This window comes from Taudactylus pleione, unplaced genomic scaffold (genome assembly GCF_031769625.1).
Source record: "Taudactylus pleione unplaced genomic scaffold, aTauple2 ptg000178l, whole genome shotgun sequence".
NCBI classification, from domain to species: Eukaryota; Metazoa; Chordata; class Amphibia; order Anura; family Myobatrachidae; genus Taudactylus; species Taudactylus pleione.
Window position 1 is genome coordinate 791569 of NW_028284580.1, and position 18504 is coordinate 810072.

The window sequence follows — 18504 nt, forward strand, 5'->3', positions numbered from 1 at the left end:
CTGCACTAGATTGTTTTCTATGTTTTATGTTCCCACATATTCATCAACATTGGAACATACATCCCACACCTATCATATAAAGTGTCCATTATAAAAAGGATTTGAGGTCCCAAGATCAGGACTTCATATTGAAGATAAGTAAATTCTATATCTTGGGTGAGCGCAGAGTGGTATTCTCCGGATTTTTGTTTGTGTTAAAGTATGCTTTGAAGCCATTGATCCTCCACATCTACAGTATCCACAGCAAGTCAAATGGAAGAGATAAGTGGGGTATCACACAGGCATCTAGAGGAAAAGATAAATAACGGTATAGTGTACACTGTTCTCTCATTTTTGTAATGTATGGTGGGATCTCGCTAAAGAGTATATTCACTTATTGCATGCTTCCCAACATTTCAGCTCATTTGGCTATTACATCATAGTTCCAGATGTGATAAGGTACAATTTTTAAACAGGTCTCTAAATATTTTATAAATATAAAACATATAAATGTATTAATTAGATTAAAAGAATATTCATTATTTTTGTTCCCAAAAACAGAAGAAATTGCAATAGTACATTTAGCATGAATGCTAAAATTGTAAGTTTCTTATCTTGTTTTCTTAATATATTTATACAATGACTGAAGTTGAACTCTTTGTCATTTGCTAATTTAGCACTCAGAGGAATGTGAACCAATGCTGAGGCATTCCAGAGCAAATATTTCCTATGTTAGCCACGCAGGGATAGCACCATGGCAATGCAGAAACATCTCAGTGTCCGAGAATGTCACCAGAGATCTATAACAGCTCTTGGATTCCACTCAGCAAGACGGGAATTCCTCACAGGGTTTGAAGGTCTGACATCCTTAACTGTGTAATTATATGAAGCATCTGAATATGTTGGGAGCCAAACTATAACAGCATTAATGCGAACCCACAATCATCAAATTAATAGGGGATTGGTATTGGATACCAGGGCTCGGGATCCCGGCAGTCAAAATCCTGACGCCATCATTCCAAAAGGGTTAGAATACCGACACCTGTCGATAGATATCCTAACCCTCCCCCTCTTCCTATCCCAATCCTCCCTCCACGGTGCCTGAACCAAACCTCCACCCCTGGTGCCTAAACCTAACCTCTCACTCCCCGCACCCCAAACCGTTGGAGATACTGGTGCCGGGATTCTGACAGGTGTCTGAATTGGTGGTCTGACTTCAACTATCTGAAAGGCTGAAAGCATCTGACAGTGTATGGCAATGATATTGGATGTTGTCAGCGTGTCAGATAATTGGTCTGTCGGTCTCACAGACATTTTAATCTGAAAGGGGTATGCCCAACGTGAAGAGAGGAATATAATAAACAGTGGAAAATAAAACAACAGGGAGACACAGGAGGGTGAGAGGCACTATGAGGACAGGGACTGTGAGGAAAAGGGGAGACAACTGGCTGGGCAGTGCAGGGAGACCCTAGGGGGTGAGAGGCACTATAAGGACAGGGACTGTGAGGAGAAGTGGAGACAGCTGCCGGGCAGTGCAGGGAGACACAAGGGGGTCAGAGGCACTATGAGGACAGGGACTGTGAAAAAGAGGGGAGACAGCTGCCGGGCAGTGCAGGGAGACCCAAGGGGGTTAGAGGCAGTATAAGGACAGGGACGGTGAGGAAGAGGGGAAACAGCTGCCGGCAGTGCAGGGAGACACAAGGGGGTCAGAGGCACTATAAGGATAGGGACTGTGAGGAGGAGGGGAGACAACTGCCGGGCAGTGCAGGGAGACACAAGGGGGTCAGAGGCACTATAAGGATAGGGACTGTGAGGAGGAGGGGAGACAACTGCCGGGCAGTGCAGGGAGACACAAGGGGGTCAGAGGCACTATAAGGACAGGGACTGTGAGGAGGAGGGGAGACAACTGCCGGGCAGTGCAGGGAGACCCAAGGGGGTCAGAGGCACTATAAGGATAGGGACTGTGAGGAGGAGGGGAGACAACTGCCGGGCAGTACAGGGAGACCCAAGGGGGTCAGAGGCACTATAAGGATAGGAACTGTGAGGAGGAGGGGAAACAGCTGCCGGGCAGTGCAGGGAGACACAAGGGGGTCAGAGGCACTATAAGGACAGGGACTGTGAGGAGGAGGGGAGACAGCTGCCGGGCAGTGCAGGGAGACACAAGGGGGTCAGAGGCACTATAAGGACAGGGACTGTGAGGAGGAGGGGAAACAGCTGCCGGGCAGTGCAGGGAGACCCAAGGGGGTCAGAGGCACTATAAGGACAGGGACTGTGAGGAGGAGGGGAGACAGCTGCCGGGCAGTGCAGGGAGACCCAAGGGGGTCAGAGGCACTATAAGGACAGGGACTGTGAGGAGGAGGGGAGACAGCTGCCGGGCAGTGCAGGGAGACCCAAGGGGGTCAGAGGCACTATAAGGACAGGGACTGTGAGGAAGAGGGAAAACAGCTGCTGGGCAGTGCAGGGAGACACAAGGGGTTAGAGGCACTATAAGGATAGGGACTGTGCGGAGGAGGGGAGACAGCTGCCGGGCAGTGCAGGGAGACCCAAGGAGGTCAGAGGCACTATAAGGATAGGGACAGTGAGGAAGAGGGGAGACAGCTGTCGGGCAGTGCAGGGAGACACAAGGGGGTCAGAGGCACTATAAGGACAGGGACAGTGAGGAAGAGGGGAGACAGCTGTCGGGCAGTGCAGGGAGACACAAGGGGGTCAGAGGCACTATAAGGACAGGGACTGTGAGGAGGAGAGGAGACAGCTGCCGGGCAGTGCAGGGAGACCCATGGGGGTCAGGACAGGGACTGTGAGGAGGAGGGGAGACAGCTGCTGGGCAGTGCCGGGAGACACAGGGGGGCGAGAGGCACTAGGAGAACAGGGACTATGAGGAATAGGGGAGACAGCTGGTAGGCAGTGCAGGGAGACAAATGATATATGAAGGGTTGACTGCAGTAGAAATAGGAGACATCTAATGTGGTCCCTCCATTTTCAATCACAAGAGTTCCATGGGGGCTGCTATATATATATAAAAAAATGTACTAAGCTTGAAATAATTGACAGTATTGGCAATAAGCACATGTGTGGTCTGATGACCGTGCCTGTGCATTCGCTATGCAGGAGTCCGTTCTCATATGCAATCACTTTACTTTGTCCTGATCACTGGTATGTCCTCATTTCGGATCCAGTGTGCCAGCGACTGTAGTTGAATAAATTCAAGGCAAGAATATTCTGTATTGAAAAAATTTTCAGTGATAAGAAATCTGAGTTTTCGGAGGGACTCCGGATTTATTAATGAATATGTGAGGAGAAAAATGGAGGCACAAACTGTGAGTTGTTTAGTGGATGTAGCAGGGTCTCCAACAGCACAATAGACCTGATTCAGAGATGGATGGAATTGCAGAGCCGCATACAAGCAGCTGTGCAATTCTGTCTGCCTCAAATGGAAATGCAGCAGGAGGTGGGTGTCTTTAGGAAACAGACACCTCCTTGCTGCATCTGTGTGATCCCAGCACTGCAACCAAGGTTGCAGCCTGGGATCACCATCGGAACAGTGGCACCATCGGTCGCGATTGTTGTCCCTTTGGTGAGGCTGCAGTAACTGAAGCTTACAGCAGCCTGACCAGGTCCTGGCGGCTCCTGAGGCAGGAGGGACGCTGGTCTCAGCAATCCCAGAAAACAGGGGCGACACTCCCCCGTTTCTGAGAATGCAGGTCGCCCCCACACAGCCCCCCAAACGCTTCTGCCTGCCAATCTGGCAGAGACTTGAGGGGACTCCGTGCAGTATCGCAAGACCCTCTCTGCACATGTGCAGAATAGGTTCTGCACACACGTAGAGTAGAAAATCATCGGGTTAGCGTACATCTCTGAATCAGGCCCAATATTAATAAGATGTTTTTTTGAAACAAATACAAGATAATTGTATTGATAAATGCAGCATTATATAAAATGAAATTATACCTCATCAATCTTAATTTTTCTACATTTTAATGTCTGCCACCCCCTTTACCCAACACCTAAGAGCTATTACACCCAGCCACTTTCCCTGTATTTAAGTGATTTGAGGTTTTATCACTGCATTAAATACAGCTAACACGTGTCAAAAAAAATAGGGGAAAAAGGAAATCAGGTTGTGCAGAGATAGAAGGGCATACTACAATGACAGTGGTCTAAATTACACCTTTGTTCATCTTTGTTTAGATTAAACATGAATAAAATTATGGTTAGATTTTGCAGGACTTACATACTGTAACTATGGACTGTGCCAGCCATTGTATTAGCCTTGTTACCTGTTAGTACAGCTTAAACAGCACCAGAGACTTTAGCAAAATACAAAGGAATCTGTGAAAACAGTAAATATACTATACAGATATAACTGGCTTTGTGTTGCTTTCCAAGTCATCCTAGGAATGGCCACCGTCCATTGATGGATAACAACAATCGATAGTTAACCACCAATGGCTGATGGCTTTGCCATCGATGCTGGAGATCCAATGGTTCTCTACCATTGATGGCATAGTGCCTGGCAATGAGACCGATTCAGAGATGGACGGTAATGCATACGCAACTGCATACTCTCACGGATTGCAGTAGCTAATATATGCTAATGCCACAGATGGCAGATTGTGTATTGAGACATCCACTGAAGCCCCTGTAGATGGCCACAACTGCGTACTCATATGCAGCATTGTACGCAGATCTTCAAAACATCAACAGCTCGAGTAAGTCTATGGTCACTCAGAATAGCTGTGGTAATTGAGACGCTGGAGGTTCGTCTCTGCATGCGCGATCGCAGACGCTGGCTAGTACACTGTTAGGAAATGGCCCTGACACACCTGCATTTTCGCAGGAACCCCCCGTAACCACCCACATAATGGTCTATTCCTGTCAATCAATTGCGAGTGAATCCTCACAGCGTGCGTGATCGCAATTCATTTGCAGCGCATGCGCATTTCACAGACCACCTATAATTGCTCAACTTCGGGAACATCGGAATAGCATTCAGCTCTGTATCAGGCCCAATATTTTTTGCTACTGACAATTTAGGGCTCAATCCAATTAGGTGCAAAGGGGGCAAATTGCCATTGCAATGGCTTAGAAACGCCGGCAAAATCACGGCAATTTGCTCTCCTCATAGCCCCATCTCACCCTAGACTCACACATTTTGTACGCAGTCCTATGGGGCTGTGAACAAAAATGTGCGAGTCCGGCAGTACCGTAAGTGCAGCATACAGACGCACTTTCTCGCGCCGTAACCTTCACCTAAATGGATCAAGCCCTTAATATTGCATTTAGTTGAATAATACAACTCGGTTGAATTTAGCATTCTTGATTCCGAATTTCTAGATGGCGTGATAAAATGGTGGGACCTGGACACTGGGCATCTGTCTCAGTCAGCAACTGAACACTTAGGAATGGTCACAAATCTCTTGTATTGGTCAGAGACAAAGCTTGTTTTCTCATCTTCGAATGATGGTACTCTTATTGCTTGGACTTCTGGAGCAGTGGTATTAGATAAGATCAAGGTAAATAAGAATATTTCTCCATAATATAATTATATTTCTTGAGGACTTATGTGCATGCATTTACAAGTGTTCTTACATAAGAAGCTGAGAACCTCTCTCTTAATTCCAATTAGTAAGCTGACGGGGGAATAAAGTTGCAAAGTTCAAGGTGTAAAAGTAAAAGCTATAACTAAATGAATGACTGCATTTCTTTTTCCCAGAATATTTTCAATCCAATTTGATATTCATGCACCCTACTATATTACTGTTCCATTTACAACAGTTCTGTTTGATGGTGATGAGCTCTGTGGAGGCATCTGTGACTCTCATGGTTTCATAATGTTGATTAAAATGACAGGGCCCCAAACTTATTACTGTGCAAACTTTAACAAAACACTGTTACACATGGATGATGACATTTAACTCTTGTGGGGAACAATGGCATAGTCGCACAACAATACTCAGTAGAAATACATGGGCACTATAAAATCATTGAGTCTATGTCCTGACTATCCAAGAGAGGGGCTTCCAGCCTTTATTGATGATGCTAAGTACCACCCTCTTGTCACAAGTATTTTTCCTGATTCATCTTTTAGTGAAAATTCCTTTATAAACCCCAAATCTACTTTTAAAACTATGAACAGTTTTACCAACATGTGTATATTTGTATGAGTACACGGTGCTATACGCTATATATATATTTCATTTACAGTTGATAAATAACTGTGTTGAGGGCCTGATTCAGCAATATGCAGCAACAGTGGCATTAGCGTACATGTGTACGCAGCAGCTGTGCGAAAGTATGTCACAGCCGCCGGCATTTGTATTGAGTCGCCCACATGCAGCTTTGCCTCTCCAAGTGTCTGTATACAAAGACGCAGAATCGGTCGCAGTTCATTCGATTATTGCAGCTCTGAGTAATTCCATGGCTGCTGAGAAAGGCCATTGGAACTGAGAAACCGGAGCCATTTTCACTAAGTACGGGATCGCAGTCACAGTTTGTGACACGCCCCAAAAATGTTTGCAACATGCCTACATTCTTTACCATGCGTGTTACGTTCCACATACCCTCCCTGACTGTCAATCACACTGCAAGTAAAAAGTCGCTGCAAGCGACTACAGGAATGTATCTTGACACATGCGCATTGCAGTTTAGCAATTCAATCACTATATCAAGCTCTGAAATCCTCAAAGCAATTCCATCTCTTATAGTGTCTTTTGCCATTGGGATCAATGGGGGAGATGTATGAACCGCCAAAGCGGTGTCAGCGCACGTTTATGTGTGCTGATACCGCTTCTTTCCGATGTGTGATCAGGGGGTTTGGCGGTAAATGACAGGGGCGCTACTAGATAGCAGCGCCGATAGCCTGGGCTATGTATGAACAGTCAGATCGTCTGACCTTTCCATCCGCTGCAGCTGTCGATCAGTGGAGCCGGCCGGGACTGAGACACAGCGCATCAGCACTAGGCTGGTGCACTGTGGTCTCTAGCGGGGACCGCCGAAGGGGGGAGTTAACACTCGCCAGCTCCGGCCGATGAGATGTTTATACATCTCATCGTTAGTGCTTCCTGCTTCGCCTCGGTAAAGAGGTGAAGCAGGAAGCGATATAGCGGCACGTTAGGCGCCGCTATAATACATCTCCCCCAATGATTCTTATGGATGCCTCATTTCTATATTGAGCGCACACGGGGGTAAATTTACTAAAGTGAGAATTTTTGAGAAGTGGAGATGTTGCCCATAGCAACCAATCATATTCTAGCTATTATCTTCTAGAAGGTGCTAGTGAAATGTTAAGTAGAATCTGATTGGTTGCTATGGGCAACATCTCCACTTCTAAAAACTCTCACTTTAGTAAATTTACCCCATAGAGTGAAAATTAAAACCACAATCTTGTACAAGGTAATTTTGTCATGTTGGTAGATAACATGTTTATTTTCTTTCTGACCTTCAGCTGGGAAGCCCTGTCTTCAGTATTGCAATAAATCTCCGACGCCATCTGTTGGTGTGTGGGTTCAAGAAGCACATTTCTGTATACCCTCTGGATGAGGAGAAAACCTGCGGACATGTGATCAATCTGAGCAAGAGCTTTTCTGATCATCAACATACCGACATTGTGTCATGTGTCATGTCCCTAGACAGCCAGATCTACACTGTTGGGTCTGTAAAAAATTTACTTCTAGAAAAATCTTTAATGTACACTTTTCACTTACAGAGTATGTACCTAGTTGATAGTCTGATTCAATATTCATGAAAACCCAAGCCTATTAATTCACTAGGAACTATTGACTTCACTACTAAACTGAAAGGATGAGTTCTGGTTCAGTCCATAAAATGGCTACCTCCATTGTAAGCGCCCAACAAGTATACATTAAGGCGAACAGTCAATTTGTATGTCCAGCTAAATTTATTACTACTATTGTAGCTTGACAAACATTTTATAAATACACGTGCTCTCATTCTATTGAAGCTGTTCTCCACATATTTTAAAATGTCTCAATAACACTGCATGAGAAAGATGTATCATGTCTTGGGGTAAATTTAGTAAGCATTGTTTCTGTATGGTTTCTGCAATTTTCCATCAATTTTCGATGGAAAATTGCATGAAAAAAGGTGACTTTAGATGGCGTTAGACCACCGAAGCAAACATCAAATACTTTCTGTAGACAGCAATAAAAATTCCGGAATTACTGAGCACCGTGTTACTAAAACCAATAGAAACCGCAGAAAATTCACAAGACAACAGTAGAATAAAATCGACTACTAGTGGCAGGATTGTATCTGAAAAGGCCTCCAATCTATTCGGCCTTAATCATGATTCAAATAAAAAAGGACTAACAGGTATATGTACTAAGCGTTGGAGAAAACTGTCACTTTTCAAACACAGCCTGTAAAGTGACAGTTAGGAGCTGATTGGTTGGTACCTTGTCTCTCTCCAAGGCTTAGTACATAGACCCCAAAATCACCTGCAGCAATGTGACTGTAGGAAATACGGCAGAAGGCCTTCATGGCGAGGTCATGCAGATGTTCGGCCTCAATCGTAACAACTAAATGAACCTGTATGACCATGTCAAATTTCAGCTTGAGTCAGACACTGCACTGCCAGGTGCCTTATCAGGCCTGCACAAGCTGCTGTCTGCTCTGCATTCTTTTTCAACTGGGTCATTCCAGTCAGTCACAGGTACAGTAGTAGACAATTCTCAAGCCATTTTCTTCTGCTATCTAACCCAGTTATTGACAGCCCTGAAGACCCTCATCTCCACTTATCTGCTTCCCCAGCCTTAGTCACTGGACACGAAATCAGGGTAGTTATTTATAGTCTTGCAGGCATGCCAGTTTTCCTGGGAGATAAAAAGACTGCACACACACTGGATTGAGACCACCTAAGACTAGGTCAGTAATATACCTTAATAGGCACCATGCTTTTTCTACAAATGTGCAGGTGGTGTGTGATGTGAAACAAAAAATAAGGAGTGTTGTAGTTTGCTATCCTGGATCGTGCCATGATGCCTTTATTCTCAGTCAGTCATCCCTCTATAATAAGCTTGAGGTGGGACAAATACCAGAGGGATAGCTTCTGGGTATGTAATACATTACAGTGTTCCTCTATTTATATTATTATTGTTAGATCATTATTAAACACAATAGTTTTCTGTTGCCTTACAGGTGATTTAGGCTTTGGCTGTTTCTCCTGGTTTCTGACTTCATTATCACTTCTGCAGACTCCTGCTGAGCATAAAACTTATGAGGCACACAAATACACTAGTTCAGTGATAAGTGACAGAAGCTGATTGGTTACTTTAGGCAGCTTTTTCACTTTATCTCTTTTCAAGACTTGATACATTTCCTCCTGGAAGCTACTAAAAATCTTGTATCAACATGTAACTTGGTGAGTACCGCCACATGTTTTCATAGAAAAAGAGCACTGTAGAGAATAACTGAATGTTTTGCATTCTCCTGAAAGCAATGCCTCCCGCAAATTTTAAAGATCCAAATACTGGATTTTTAAATAGTATATTTGCTTTTTATCATGTAAATTTAGTTGTTAGGTTTGCTATTTCTATGTTTAAGACTTTACTTTCTCTCTCATTCAGGTATGACAGAAAGTTTTTGATATTTGACACCTACCAGACCCCAGAAAAAACCTGCCTCAGAGCTGTGCACTGTAACTCACATGCCCACGACGCAGGAATCACTCACCTTCTCCTTGTTCGGGAGCGCGAGAGCACAAGGTAAGAGCACCATTAGGAAAAAGTCATACACAGGTTTGAGTTAAAATATATAAAAAAAAGACTGTTCCTGGTACACATCAGTTCCTGAGCTTCAGAAAGTAATCATAATTTTATATCCATATGCATTTATCCTCACCCACGAAACTGAAGTTGAATATGTCTATGTAGTTTTCACTGTAACAGACAGTCATCAGTATGCAGCTAGGTATAAAGTTTCTAAAAAATCATACAGCATCAAAAATAACATAGGCATAAAATAATCTAGACAAAAAATAACATATAGGCATAAAATAATATAGACAAAACATAAAATAAAACCTAAGAATAAGATAAAATGTTTCTCGCTGATAGGTAAAACTGAATGCATTTCACGTCTCCTAGCGGTTTCCTCAAGCAGTAAAAAGTCAGTGACATCCTTGTGGCTCCTATATGTGATCTCCCTAGATGGGTGAGTAAGGGAATGCCTAGTTACATTTCTGTGTCATAAACGCAAGCTTTATGTTTGTACCATGTGCAGAAGCCAGCAACAGGGACTGCTAAGTAACGCTGCTACTGTAGCAGTATTAATAACCATAGGGACAGCTGCTTTTTGGAGCAGCTATCCCTGCACCAGAGCAATGCTGAATTGCTCCGGTGATAAGTATCATCTGCTTCTGGCCCCTAAAGCCATCCAAACCATGCTTGTATTTACCAATGCAACATGCTCTATTTCTCTTCAACCCCAAATATTGACTAAATATATATCCACATTGGGTTGTTGGGTTTTATACATACACTGATAGCAATATATAAATATCAGTAGTGTACTTTGGGAGCAGTTGACACAGCTGGATTGTAAGAGATTGTGGAATAGAGCAAAGATGTGTAGGCATAGTGCTGGGGGAATAGGCAGGGAGCGAGGTTACAGTTAGATTAGAAAAGAGTACCAAGAAATATTTACAATTTCCGTACATGGGTGTATTCAGGTGATGTTTAATGTGTTAAAGGTTAAGGAACAATCTGAGGAAGGAAGAGCATGTAAGAGCATAGCTACTGCATGATAACGTCTTTGAGACTGTAAATGAAGGTGATAATGAAGGAAGAAAAAATACATAGGTTTTTGTAGGGAGAGATATGGAAACATATATATGGGCAGGTTCAGGATTATTGAGGACTGAAGGTAATGCTGGCCACACACATGGCGATTTTTTACCCGATCTGGCCGATTCCGACACATTGGAATGACAGATCGTGTCAAATATGGCCAAATCCTGAGTAAATCATGAGTCCCCACTCACGATCACGATGCAATGCGCGGCCCTGCTGGTCGCACATCGCATCTTCAGATCTCCCGTGCAGTAGGGCAGATATGACAATCTAGGACACGATGCACTGTGAAAGTCTGGATGCAGGAGAGATCGTTTGAAGATTGAACACCAAATTGTGTGCAGATCGTGTTTAGATCGTGTGCAGAGCTGCCGGGGAGAGTTTCAAGGAAAATCATACACAAATCGTACACATCGGCTGATCGTGTGCAGATCGCCATGTGTGTGGCCACCTTAAGAATATAAATTATAAATAGAATTCTGGAGAACATATGCAGCCAGTGCAATGATAGCCAAATGGTCACAGCATTGATAAAACAATAAGTAATGAATCTAGCAGCTGCAATCAGAATTAAATAAAGTGGTGCCGTATTAGAGATGGGTTGATGATTTAGCTGAGGGTTGCAACAATCTAGTTGGGAGATGTAAGCAATGTTTAATATAAAATAGGCCCCGGTTATGCTGTATATTCTGGAAATTAACCATGTTTATTTAAATTTGAAAACAAAATGTGATATCTACAAATGGCGCATCTTTAATACTGTAAGTTTATTCTATTCCTCCAAGCATCATCATTTCTACTAGTATGTACCTTGAAACTCATCAATATAGAATTATAATAACACTGGGTGCGCGTTTAAAGTTAACGCCAACAAACACATAAATTAGTTAAATGTAATTTATTATACTAAGCATTAACATTAAAATTTTTCAATAATCATAAAAATGATGACCAATAAATAGATCCTAGCGGACAATATAAATAAAATAGGATATACACATATATCCCAATTGCATTTAACCACAGAGTCAATAAGTATGTATTTAGAGCTCATATGTCAACCTCTATCCAATATGTGTAAATCAATCCAGCAAATCTGCTTAAAGCCTTTTAAATTATGTCAGGTTTTTGACAGGATCCTTTGATCGAACGGTTGGTGTTTGGTCCCAGGATGGGCAGCTAATCCAGAGGCTCCGACAGTTCACTGGTGAAATCACTGGGATGTGTTATGTGGCATCAGTGAAAACAGTGTGGATTACGAGTGGTAATAACCAACCACTAGTTCTGGATCCGCGATCTGGAGATGTTGTAAGTTTCCTTTTTCCTGTTTCCTTTTTGCCAAATATCGCTATAACAAAAAAAATGAAGTAGAGTGATTACCCCAGGTCCTCAATAAATGACAGAAAATGTTAGATACTGTTAGTATATTAACTGAATAGGACTAAATACACGGCGCAAGGCATGGTGCAGTCTCCAGTATCAGAAATCTGTCTTTTGCCTTTTTCACCCAGATTAGCGACTTTGTCACACACAGAAGACATTATATGCCAGTAGTAAGTGTACCCTTGTATTGTACTTCTGTCGCATAAGTTATGCAAATAAAATGCATTTTTTGAAGTCTCTGGGGAACACATGGCGCAGCTACAGCAAGTTTTGAAGTCCATGGCGAACCAAATGTGTTATTTGGCGTGATTTGTATGTGGACACATCTGTAGCTGTTGTGTTCCAGAGTCTAGATCCTCCACTTCCCCCGTTTTGGCCATCCTTCTTTTGAGAACGACCATTAGTGACCAAGACAAGGGTGAGATCTAGTGGGTGGAAGAGAGGTATTTTAGCTAAGATAAAATAACTTTTAAGAAGCACTGGAACATATTCAAATTGTTTGAAGTTTTTAATATATTCAAAATACACAGTTATTATATTTATTTTTAAAACATTTTAATTTATATCAGTGGTCAGGGAGCAGGGGTAAATTACCCCACATGGGGTAAAAATGAAATTCCTGGGGGTAATGGACGGACAGCCGGGCATGCATATGAATCATTCTATAATATAGAATGATTCATATGCATGCCCGGCTGTCCTGCAACGTCATGACGTCTCTCCCAAAGTTCCGAGGAGCAGCCGGGCGGACAGGACCGCGGCGGATGCAGGATCGGGGATTAAGGTAAGTGTTTTTTTTGTACAAGCGGCACTACAGGGGCATTATATGGGGGCACTACTACAGGGGCACTATATCGGGGCACTACTACAGGGGCATTATATGGGGGCACTACTATATGATTTACTTCCTTTCAAATCAAGGGGGTAACGTCGGCGTATCTAAATATATTTTGGGGTAAAAGATAAAAAAGTTCCCTGACCCCTGATTTATATGCTTGGTATTAAGTTGTAGGTAAGTATCAGCTTTCATAATATTTAAGTTAATGTTTGTCTGTTTGTATGGCTGTAAAGCTGGCTCTTTATAAGTAAATGTTAGTAATTCAATTAATTAATTTAATGTTAGTTAATTACTTCATTATGTATCAATGTGTTTTTTCTCACAGATTTCTGACTTTGTTGATACTTTCCAAAGCCAAGAGGACAGTCCCCAAATAAAACAACTGATATGTCTCCCTGACACAAGTCACGTGATCGGTGAGCTAGTAAATAACCAGGACTGACACAAGTGCATTACATTCACTTTTATTCATTTGGGAGATATTCACATTCCCCAACTAACAGCACAAATTAAAGAAAAATTAGATAAGTAGAAAATATAATTTACATGTATGTGCCTCTGTGCCCTGGCATGTTTCGTGATGCCTCATATCCTCCTAAGAAGAACTCAAGACAGGCTATTCATACAGTCCTACCAGCAGTGTCAATGTTCCTTCGCTGTGTCATGCTCCTCTAAGCTCCCCAAACAGCTAAGGGTGTTGTTAAGCTCCCTCGCCATTGAACTTCCCATTTAGATGAATAGGAAGCTAGTTAGAGGGGCTTCAACAACACCTCTAGTAGTTTGGGAAGCTTACAGGTGACAGACCATGGCACTGATGCTAGCAGTTTCAGAAGAAGCCTCTCCGGTACTGCTTGTACCATTATTAGAGGTATGGCATGACCCACCAGACTGGGAATATATATGTCACTTCATTCAAGGTTTTAATTATGGTTGAAGTTTTCTTTATTTGGATCAGTTTTTCTATAGAACTTTGGATTCAAAAGCTTTTTTGGAACTGCCTAGTGCTACATATAAAATGATACTGCAGGAAAAAGGAGATGTGATAGCTCATACTTCAATATTATTAAACAGGAGAAAACAGGTCTCCAACTCACAAGTAAATAGACTAGAACCTTTTTTCCATCAGAAAACATCAATTTGCAAATCTTCTCTTTATACTGTATTATTAATGATTGCAAGGGATATGTATATATACAAATATATGTTTGGGGTGTCAGTTTATATGGTAGTTATCCATGTGCACGCATAACATGTAAGTGTTATGAGGTTGATGCTGAGTTGAACATATGTATGTTTGCAGAGTGTATCTTGCGTGTTTTGGTACTTGGCATGATCCTGTACTGTGTGCATGCAGCTATGGACAATGCAGAGTCAAACACTTTTCAGTTGCATATATGAGTGAAGAGAGGTAACTGGGCTGTAATGGGTTGTTCTCATGTAGCTAACGTTCATTGTATGTGTTTTGGTCCAACTGCCGGCCATAGTAGAGATGGACGTAAGCATAAATAAGCCTAGTTCTAGGCATATCTTTGCACCTAGTATAGGCTGGTGCAAGTGTGTACAGATGATAATGATGACTAGTATCAAACAGAGCATACAGATAGGGGGCAGGCGAACTGCAAAATACGCACAACTGTCAAATATTTTTTCCATGCACGTAATGCGAGAGTGCATACACCGATTTACCCATTAGGGAGACAACAGACTTCAATGCAATGGCCATAATGTGCCATACTGGAACAGCACATCCCCGGCAGCAACATTGCTACTTAAGTAGACAAAGTGGTAAAGTTGAGCCTATTGTATTGGTGGATAAATGCAAAGCTGAATATCACTGCAATGGTCAATGCACAAATCACTGAATGAAGAACACATGATATAGGAATCAGTATAGATGCACATCTAATAATAGGCCTATCTGTGTGCCATAGCGTATCTGTTGTAGTGCTAGTGACAGTAGGCTTATGTAGGCCATACATCTACGGCCCAATTCCCCTTTCTGCTGATGCTGATCCGATCCACCAATTGGCGATCAAAAACTGTAGTCAGACGAAATTGATCCATCGGTGGATCAGGGAAAAACAGCATGCTAAAAAATCTCCAACTCGACGATCCCAATCATTTTATGATCAGGAACAGTGAATCGAGGATTTCCAACATGTTGAATTTCCCTGATTCCCAGCATCAGCGGAACAAGGAATTGGGGCAATACATTGCAGATCTTTGGGTCCCATTAGACATGTTTGAGCTCAAAAAGATGACAGAAGGTCTTATCATTTACCTCGACAAATAAACAAAAATAAATAAGTAAGTATAGAAGAAGAACGCTGGAGATTATAAACTATTTTTGCTATTTTAAGGATCCACAAAGAGCAATCAGGCGATTGTGTGGAAGTATCAGAAGATGGCTTGCGTTACTGTATTGCACACTAAGCACCCCGTGGAGTGTCTCTCATACAGTAAGTGGGCATCAGTTCCAATCCAGACTATTTGAATCAGGTGTAGACATCCTGTGGCTCCGTGGCTGCATACAATTAAAAGTATGCTTATGCTATGATTTATAGTTCTACATCAGTATTTGTGCCATAGGTCGTTCCACTTTATTTTTATACATTGTTTATAAATTATTTTTCAGCTGCAAAGAAATTGCTCTTACTTTTCACTGGTGACAGCAGTGGCATTTTGGACAAGTGGAAAAGAAATGATTTGTCCACCTTTACTTACAGGTATAATTCTGTGGAAATGTTCAGTGAAAATATATATTTTTTTATATATATATATATATACTGATTTTCACTTATAATGTGTAAAATCTACACCGAAAGAATCACATGTAGTACTTAAGATGCAAATGTTGGATGTAGCATTCTGGCCGGACCAAATTGCAATATATAGCACCTATCCTTGTGTATCAATGCCTATTTCCCTATAGATTGTAAGCTTGCAAGCAGGGCCCTCTTACCTCTATGTCTGTCTGTTATTACCCTGTTTTGTTCTATCAATGTTTCCAATTGTAAAGCGCAACGGAATATGCTGCGCTATATAAGAAACTGTTAATAAATAAAATAAATAAATAAATGTAGCGATTTGCATCTTAAGTACTACATGTGATTCTTTTGGTGTAGATTTTACACATTATCTTGTGTAAAGACTAGTGTTGCCTTTTCTTTTATATTATCAATTTTACATTGTCATTAAACACATTGTACTACATACAGTGGACTCCATCTTTTTTCTATTTATTCATCTCCCTATTTTACTTCTCTATACTTCTCCGATCCTCTACAAGTATGCGCCAGTAGCACTAAATATTTTTGTTACATTTCGACCAACAGAGGAAGTTGGTTAGCTCTTACAGGCTGCAACTTGGTCCACGTTCCCCATTACATGACATGTGTAGATAGTTTATCACACTATTTAACAATTATGTGGCAATAACTATTCTATCACTGGTTATTGCAGCAATAAGAAAATAATTTAGCATAGCAAATTACAAAGAAAATATCATTGGTACAGATAAGCAATACTAACTTGGGCTTCCAGTAAATTGTAAAAATATATATAAAAATGCTATAAATATTGGATAAACAATAAACGCTCATAAAATTATTTACAGTAGCAAAGAATGTTGTTACATAAATGTTTAATATATCTATGTGTGATTTATATTTTAGATGATATACTGTATAATAAATGGAGCACTTATAGTCCCTGAAAACATTATATTTTGTATATGATTTGAGTCTAACATTGAAACTGTCTATTTAAAGCAAGGAATCATACAACATGGATGACACCAGACCAGAGAGGAGAGGGTTGCGCTGCCTGCAGCAGAAACAAATGAGGGACCAGAGTAAGAGACCCCAATCAAGGCTTCAAAGACCTAGAACTGCTGGGATCTTGAGAAAGGGCATAATACTCAATAATCAGAGAACAAGTAGCATCCGGACAAAATGCTGTGGCTATACAAAGTAAGAGTAAGATCTCTGTTGTCTTATGATGCCAGATGCCAATTACAGTTTTAGGTGCGTGTTTTCCAAAACTCTACCACCTGCAGGGTTTTTCTCACAGGTGTAAGATTTTTGTTATTCAATTGGGTGCAGGGTTTTGATTTTTAATTGCGCGCTCAAGTTTTTTTGAGCGCCTCCAGAGCACGTCCAATTTTTCTTAAAATCCTTATTTTAAGGAAAAATTGTCTGCAACTGCACTGGAACCCTTTGGACAACCCCCTAATGACTAATTTAGCACATTCTACACGTCTTTACTCTGCACCCGTTCCCTGCACACTACACTACACTACTCTACCCCTAACCCTGCTCCCGCTGCCGGCACATACTACACTACACTACACTAACCCTAACCTTACTCTGCTGCCCGCACACACTACAACTACACTACACTAACCCTAACCTTACTCTGCTGCCCGCACACACTACAACTACACTACACTAACCCTAACCTTACTCTGCACCCGTTCCCTGGACACTACACTACACTACTCTACCCCTAACCCTGCTCCCGCTGCCGGCACATACTACACTACACTAACCCTAACCTTACTCTGCTGCCCGCACACACTACAACTACACTACACTAGTCGTCAGCCGTCCGCGGGCTGCCGACTAAGTAAAAAAAAAAACTCCCCTCCTGCGGGATTGTGCCCACTGAAAACCCTGCAACCAATTTTTTTCAATTGGATACCATGGGCAGAGCCTGTCCCTTGGCATAGGCATTATAAGCAAATGCCTAGGGTGACTGGAATGCTCAGGGGCATCCCACGGCTCAGCCGCTGACACCCCTCCACCCAGCGCGGCCCCCACTGTCTGCCGTTTCCCCCCTGGTACTGCCGCGATCGGAGCTCTGATCCAATCGGCAGCGCAGTGCTTAGCCAGGTCGGAATGAGCTGCTGTACAGAAGCTCATTCTGGCTACAGGAGGACAAGATGGCCGCAGGAGGTGTAGGGGGCACCAGTAAAAATTTTGCCTAGGGCACCAAATTAGCTAGGGCCGGCTCTGACCGTGGGTAACAGGAGCACACATTTTTTGCAAGCAAAACCTCGTGGCCAATTGGATATGCCCCTGTGAGGACATGGGATGTGTGTTACAAATTTACTGGCAGCATCTCAGTCATTGCAGAGGATCAATTTACTTTTTAGTCCTTTTGTGTCCCCCATCCGTCTCCTAGTGTATGTGTGATCATTCTCAGGACACACATTGCCATTAGCATGTATATTATGTACTGTAATAATGTAAGTAATTGTAATGTTTAATACTGGATAAGCCTTGATGTTAGCCTGGTCCATATGTCTGTGTTATTTGTAACCACTAGAGCAAGGTGACACCTCCCAGAACAAAAGACCCTCTAAGTTACTTCCCACCTCCCCAGGGGACGCTCAGGATTTACTCCTCCTTCCATTTGCCTGTTTTGTGTCTCACGTGAATCTGGTAGCCCGAACGGAACCATCCCAGGAGGTGTTCGTCAGGGAAGTAATATCCG

At 42.3% G+C, this 18504-nt stretch overlaps 1 protein-coding gene across 1 annotated transcript in view; it reads left to right on the top strand.

Annotated features, from left to right (window-relative positions):
* The first annotated feature begins 666 nt into the window (after nucleotides 1–666).
* LOC148520013 (uncharacterized) overlaps nucleotides 667–18504 on the top strand; it is a 36898-nt gene continuing 19060 nt past the window's right edge. The window contains exons 1-9 of the mRNA XM_088475784.1: nucleotides 667–836; nucleotides 5314–5492; nucleotides 7424–7629; nucleotides 9564–9701; nucleotides 11912–12095; nucleotides 13334–13424; nucleotides 15369–15467; nucleotides 15644–15734; nucleotides 16779–16979. Of these exons, the coding sequence (XP_088331910.1) occupies nucleotides 734–836; nucleotides 5314–5492; nucleotides 7424–7629; nucleotides 9564–9701; nucleotides 11912–12095; nucleotides 13334–13424; nucleotides 15369–15467; nucleotides 15644–15734; nucleotides 16779–16979 (1292 nt within the window). The 5' untranslated portion in view covers nucleotides 667–733. The remainder of the gene's footprint in view (nucleotides 837–5313; nucleotides 5493–7423; nucleotides 7630–9563; nucleotides 9702–11911; nucleotides 12096–13333; nucleotides 13425–15368; nucleotides 15468–15643; nucleotides 15735–16778; nucleotides 16980–18504) is intronic.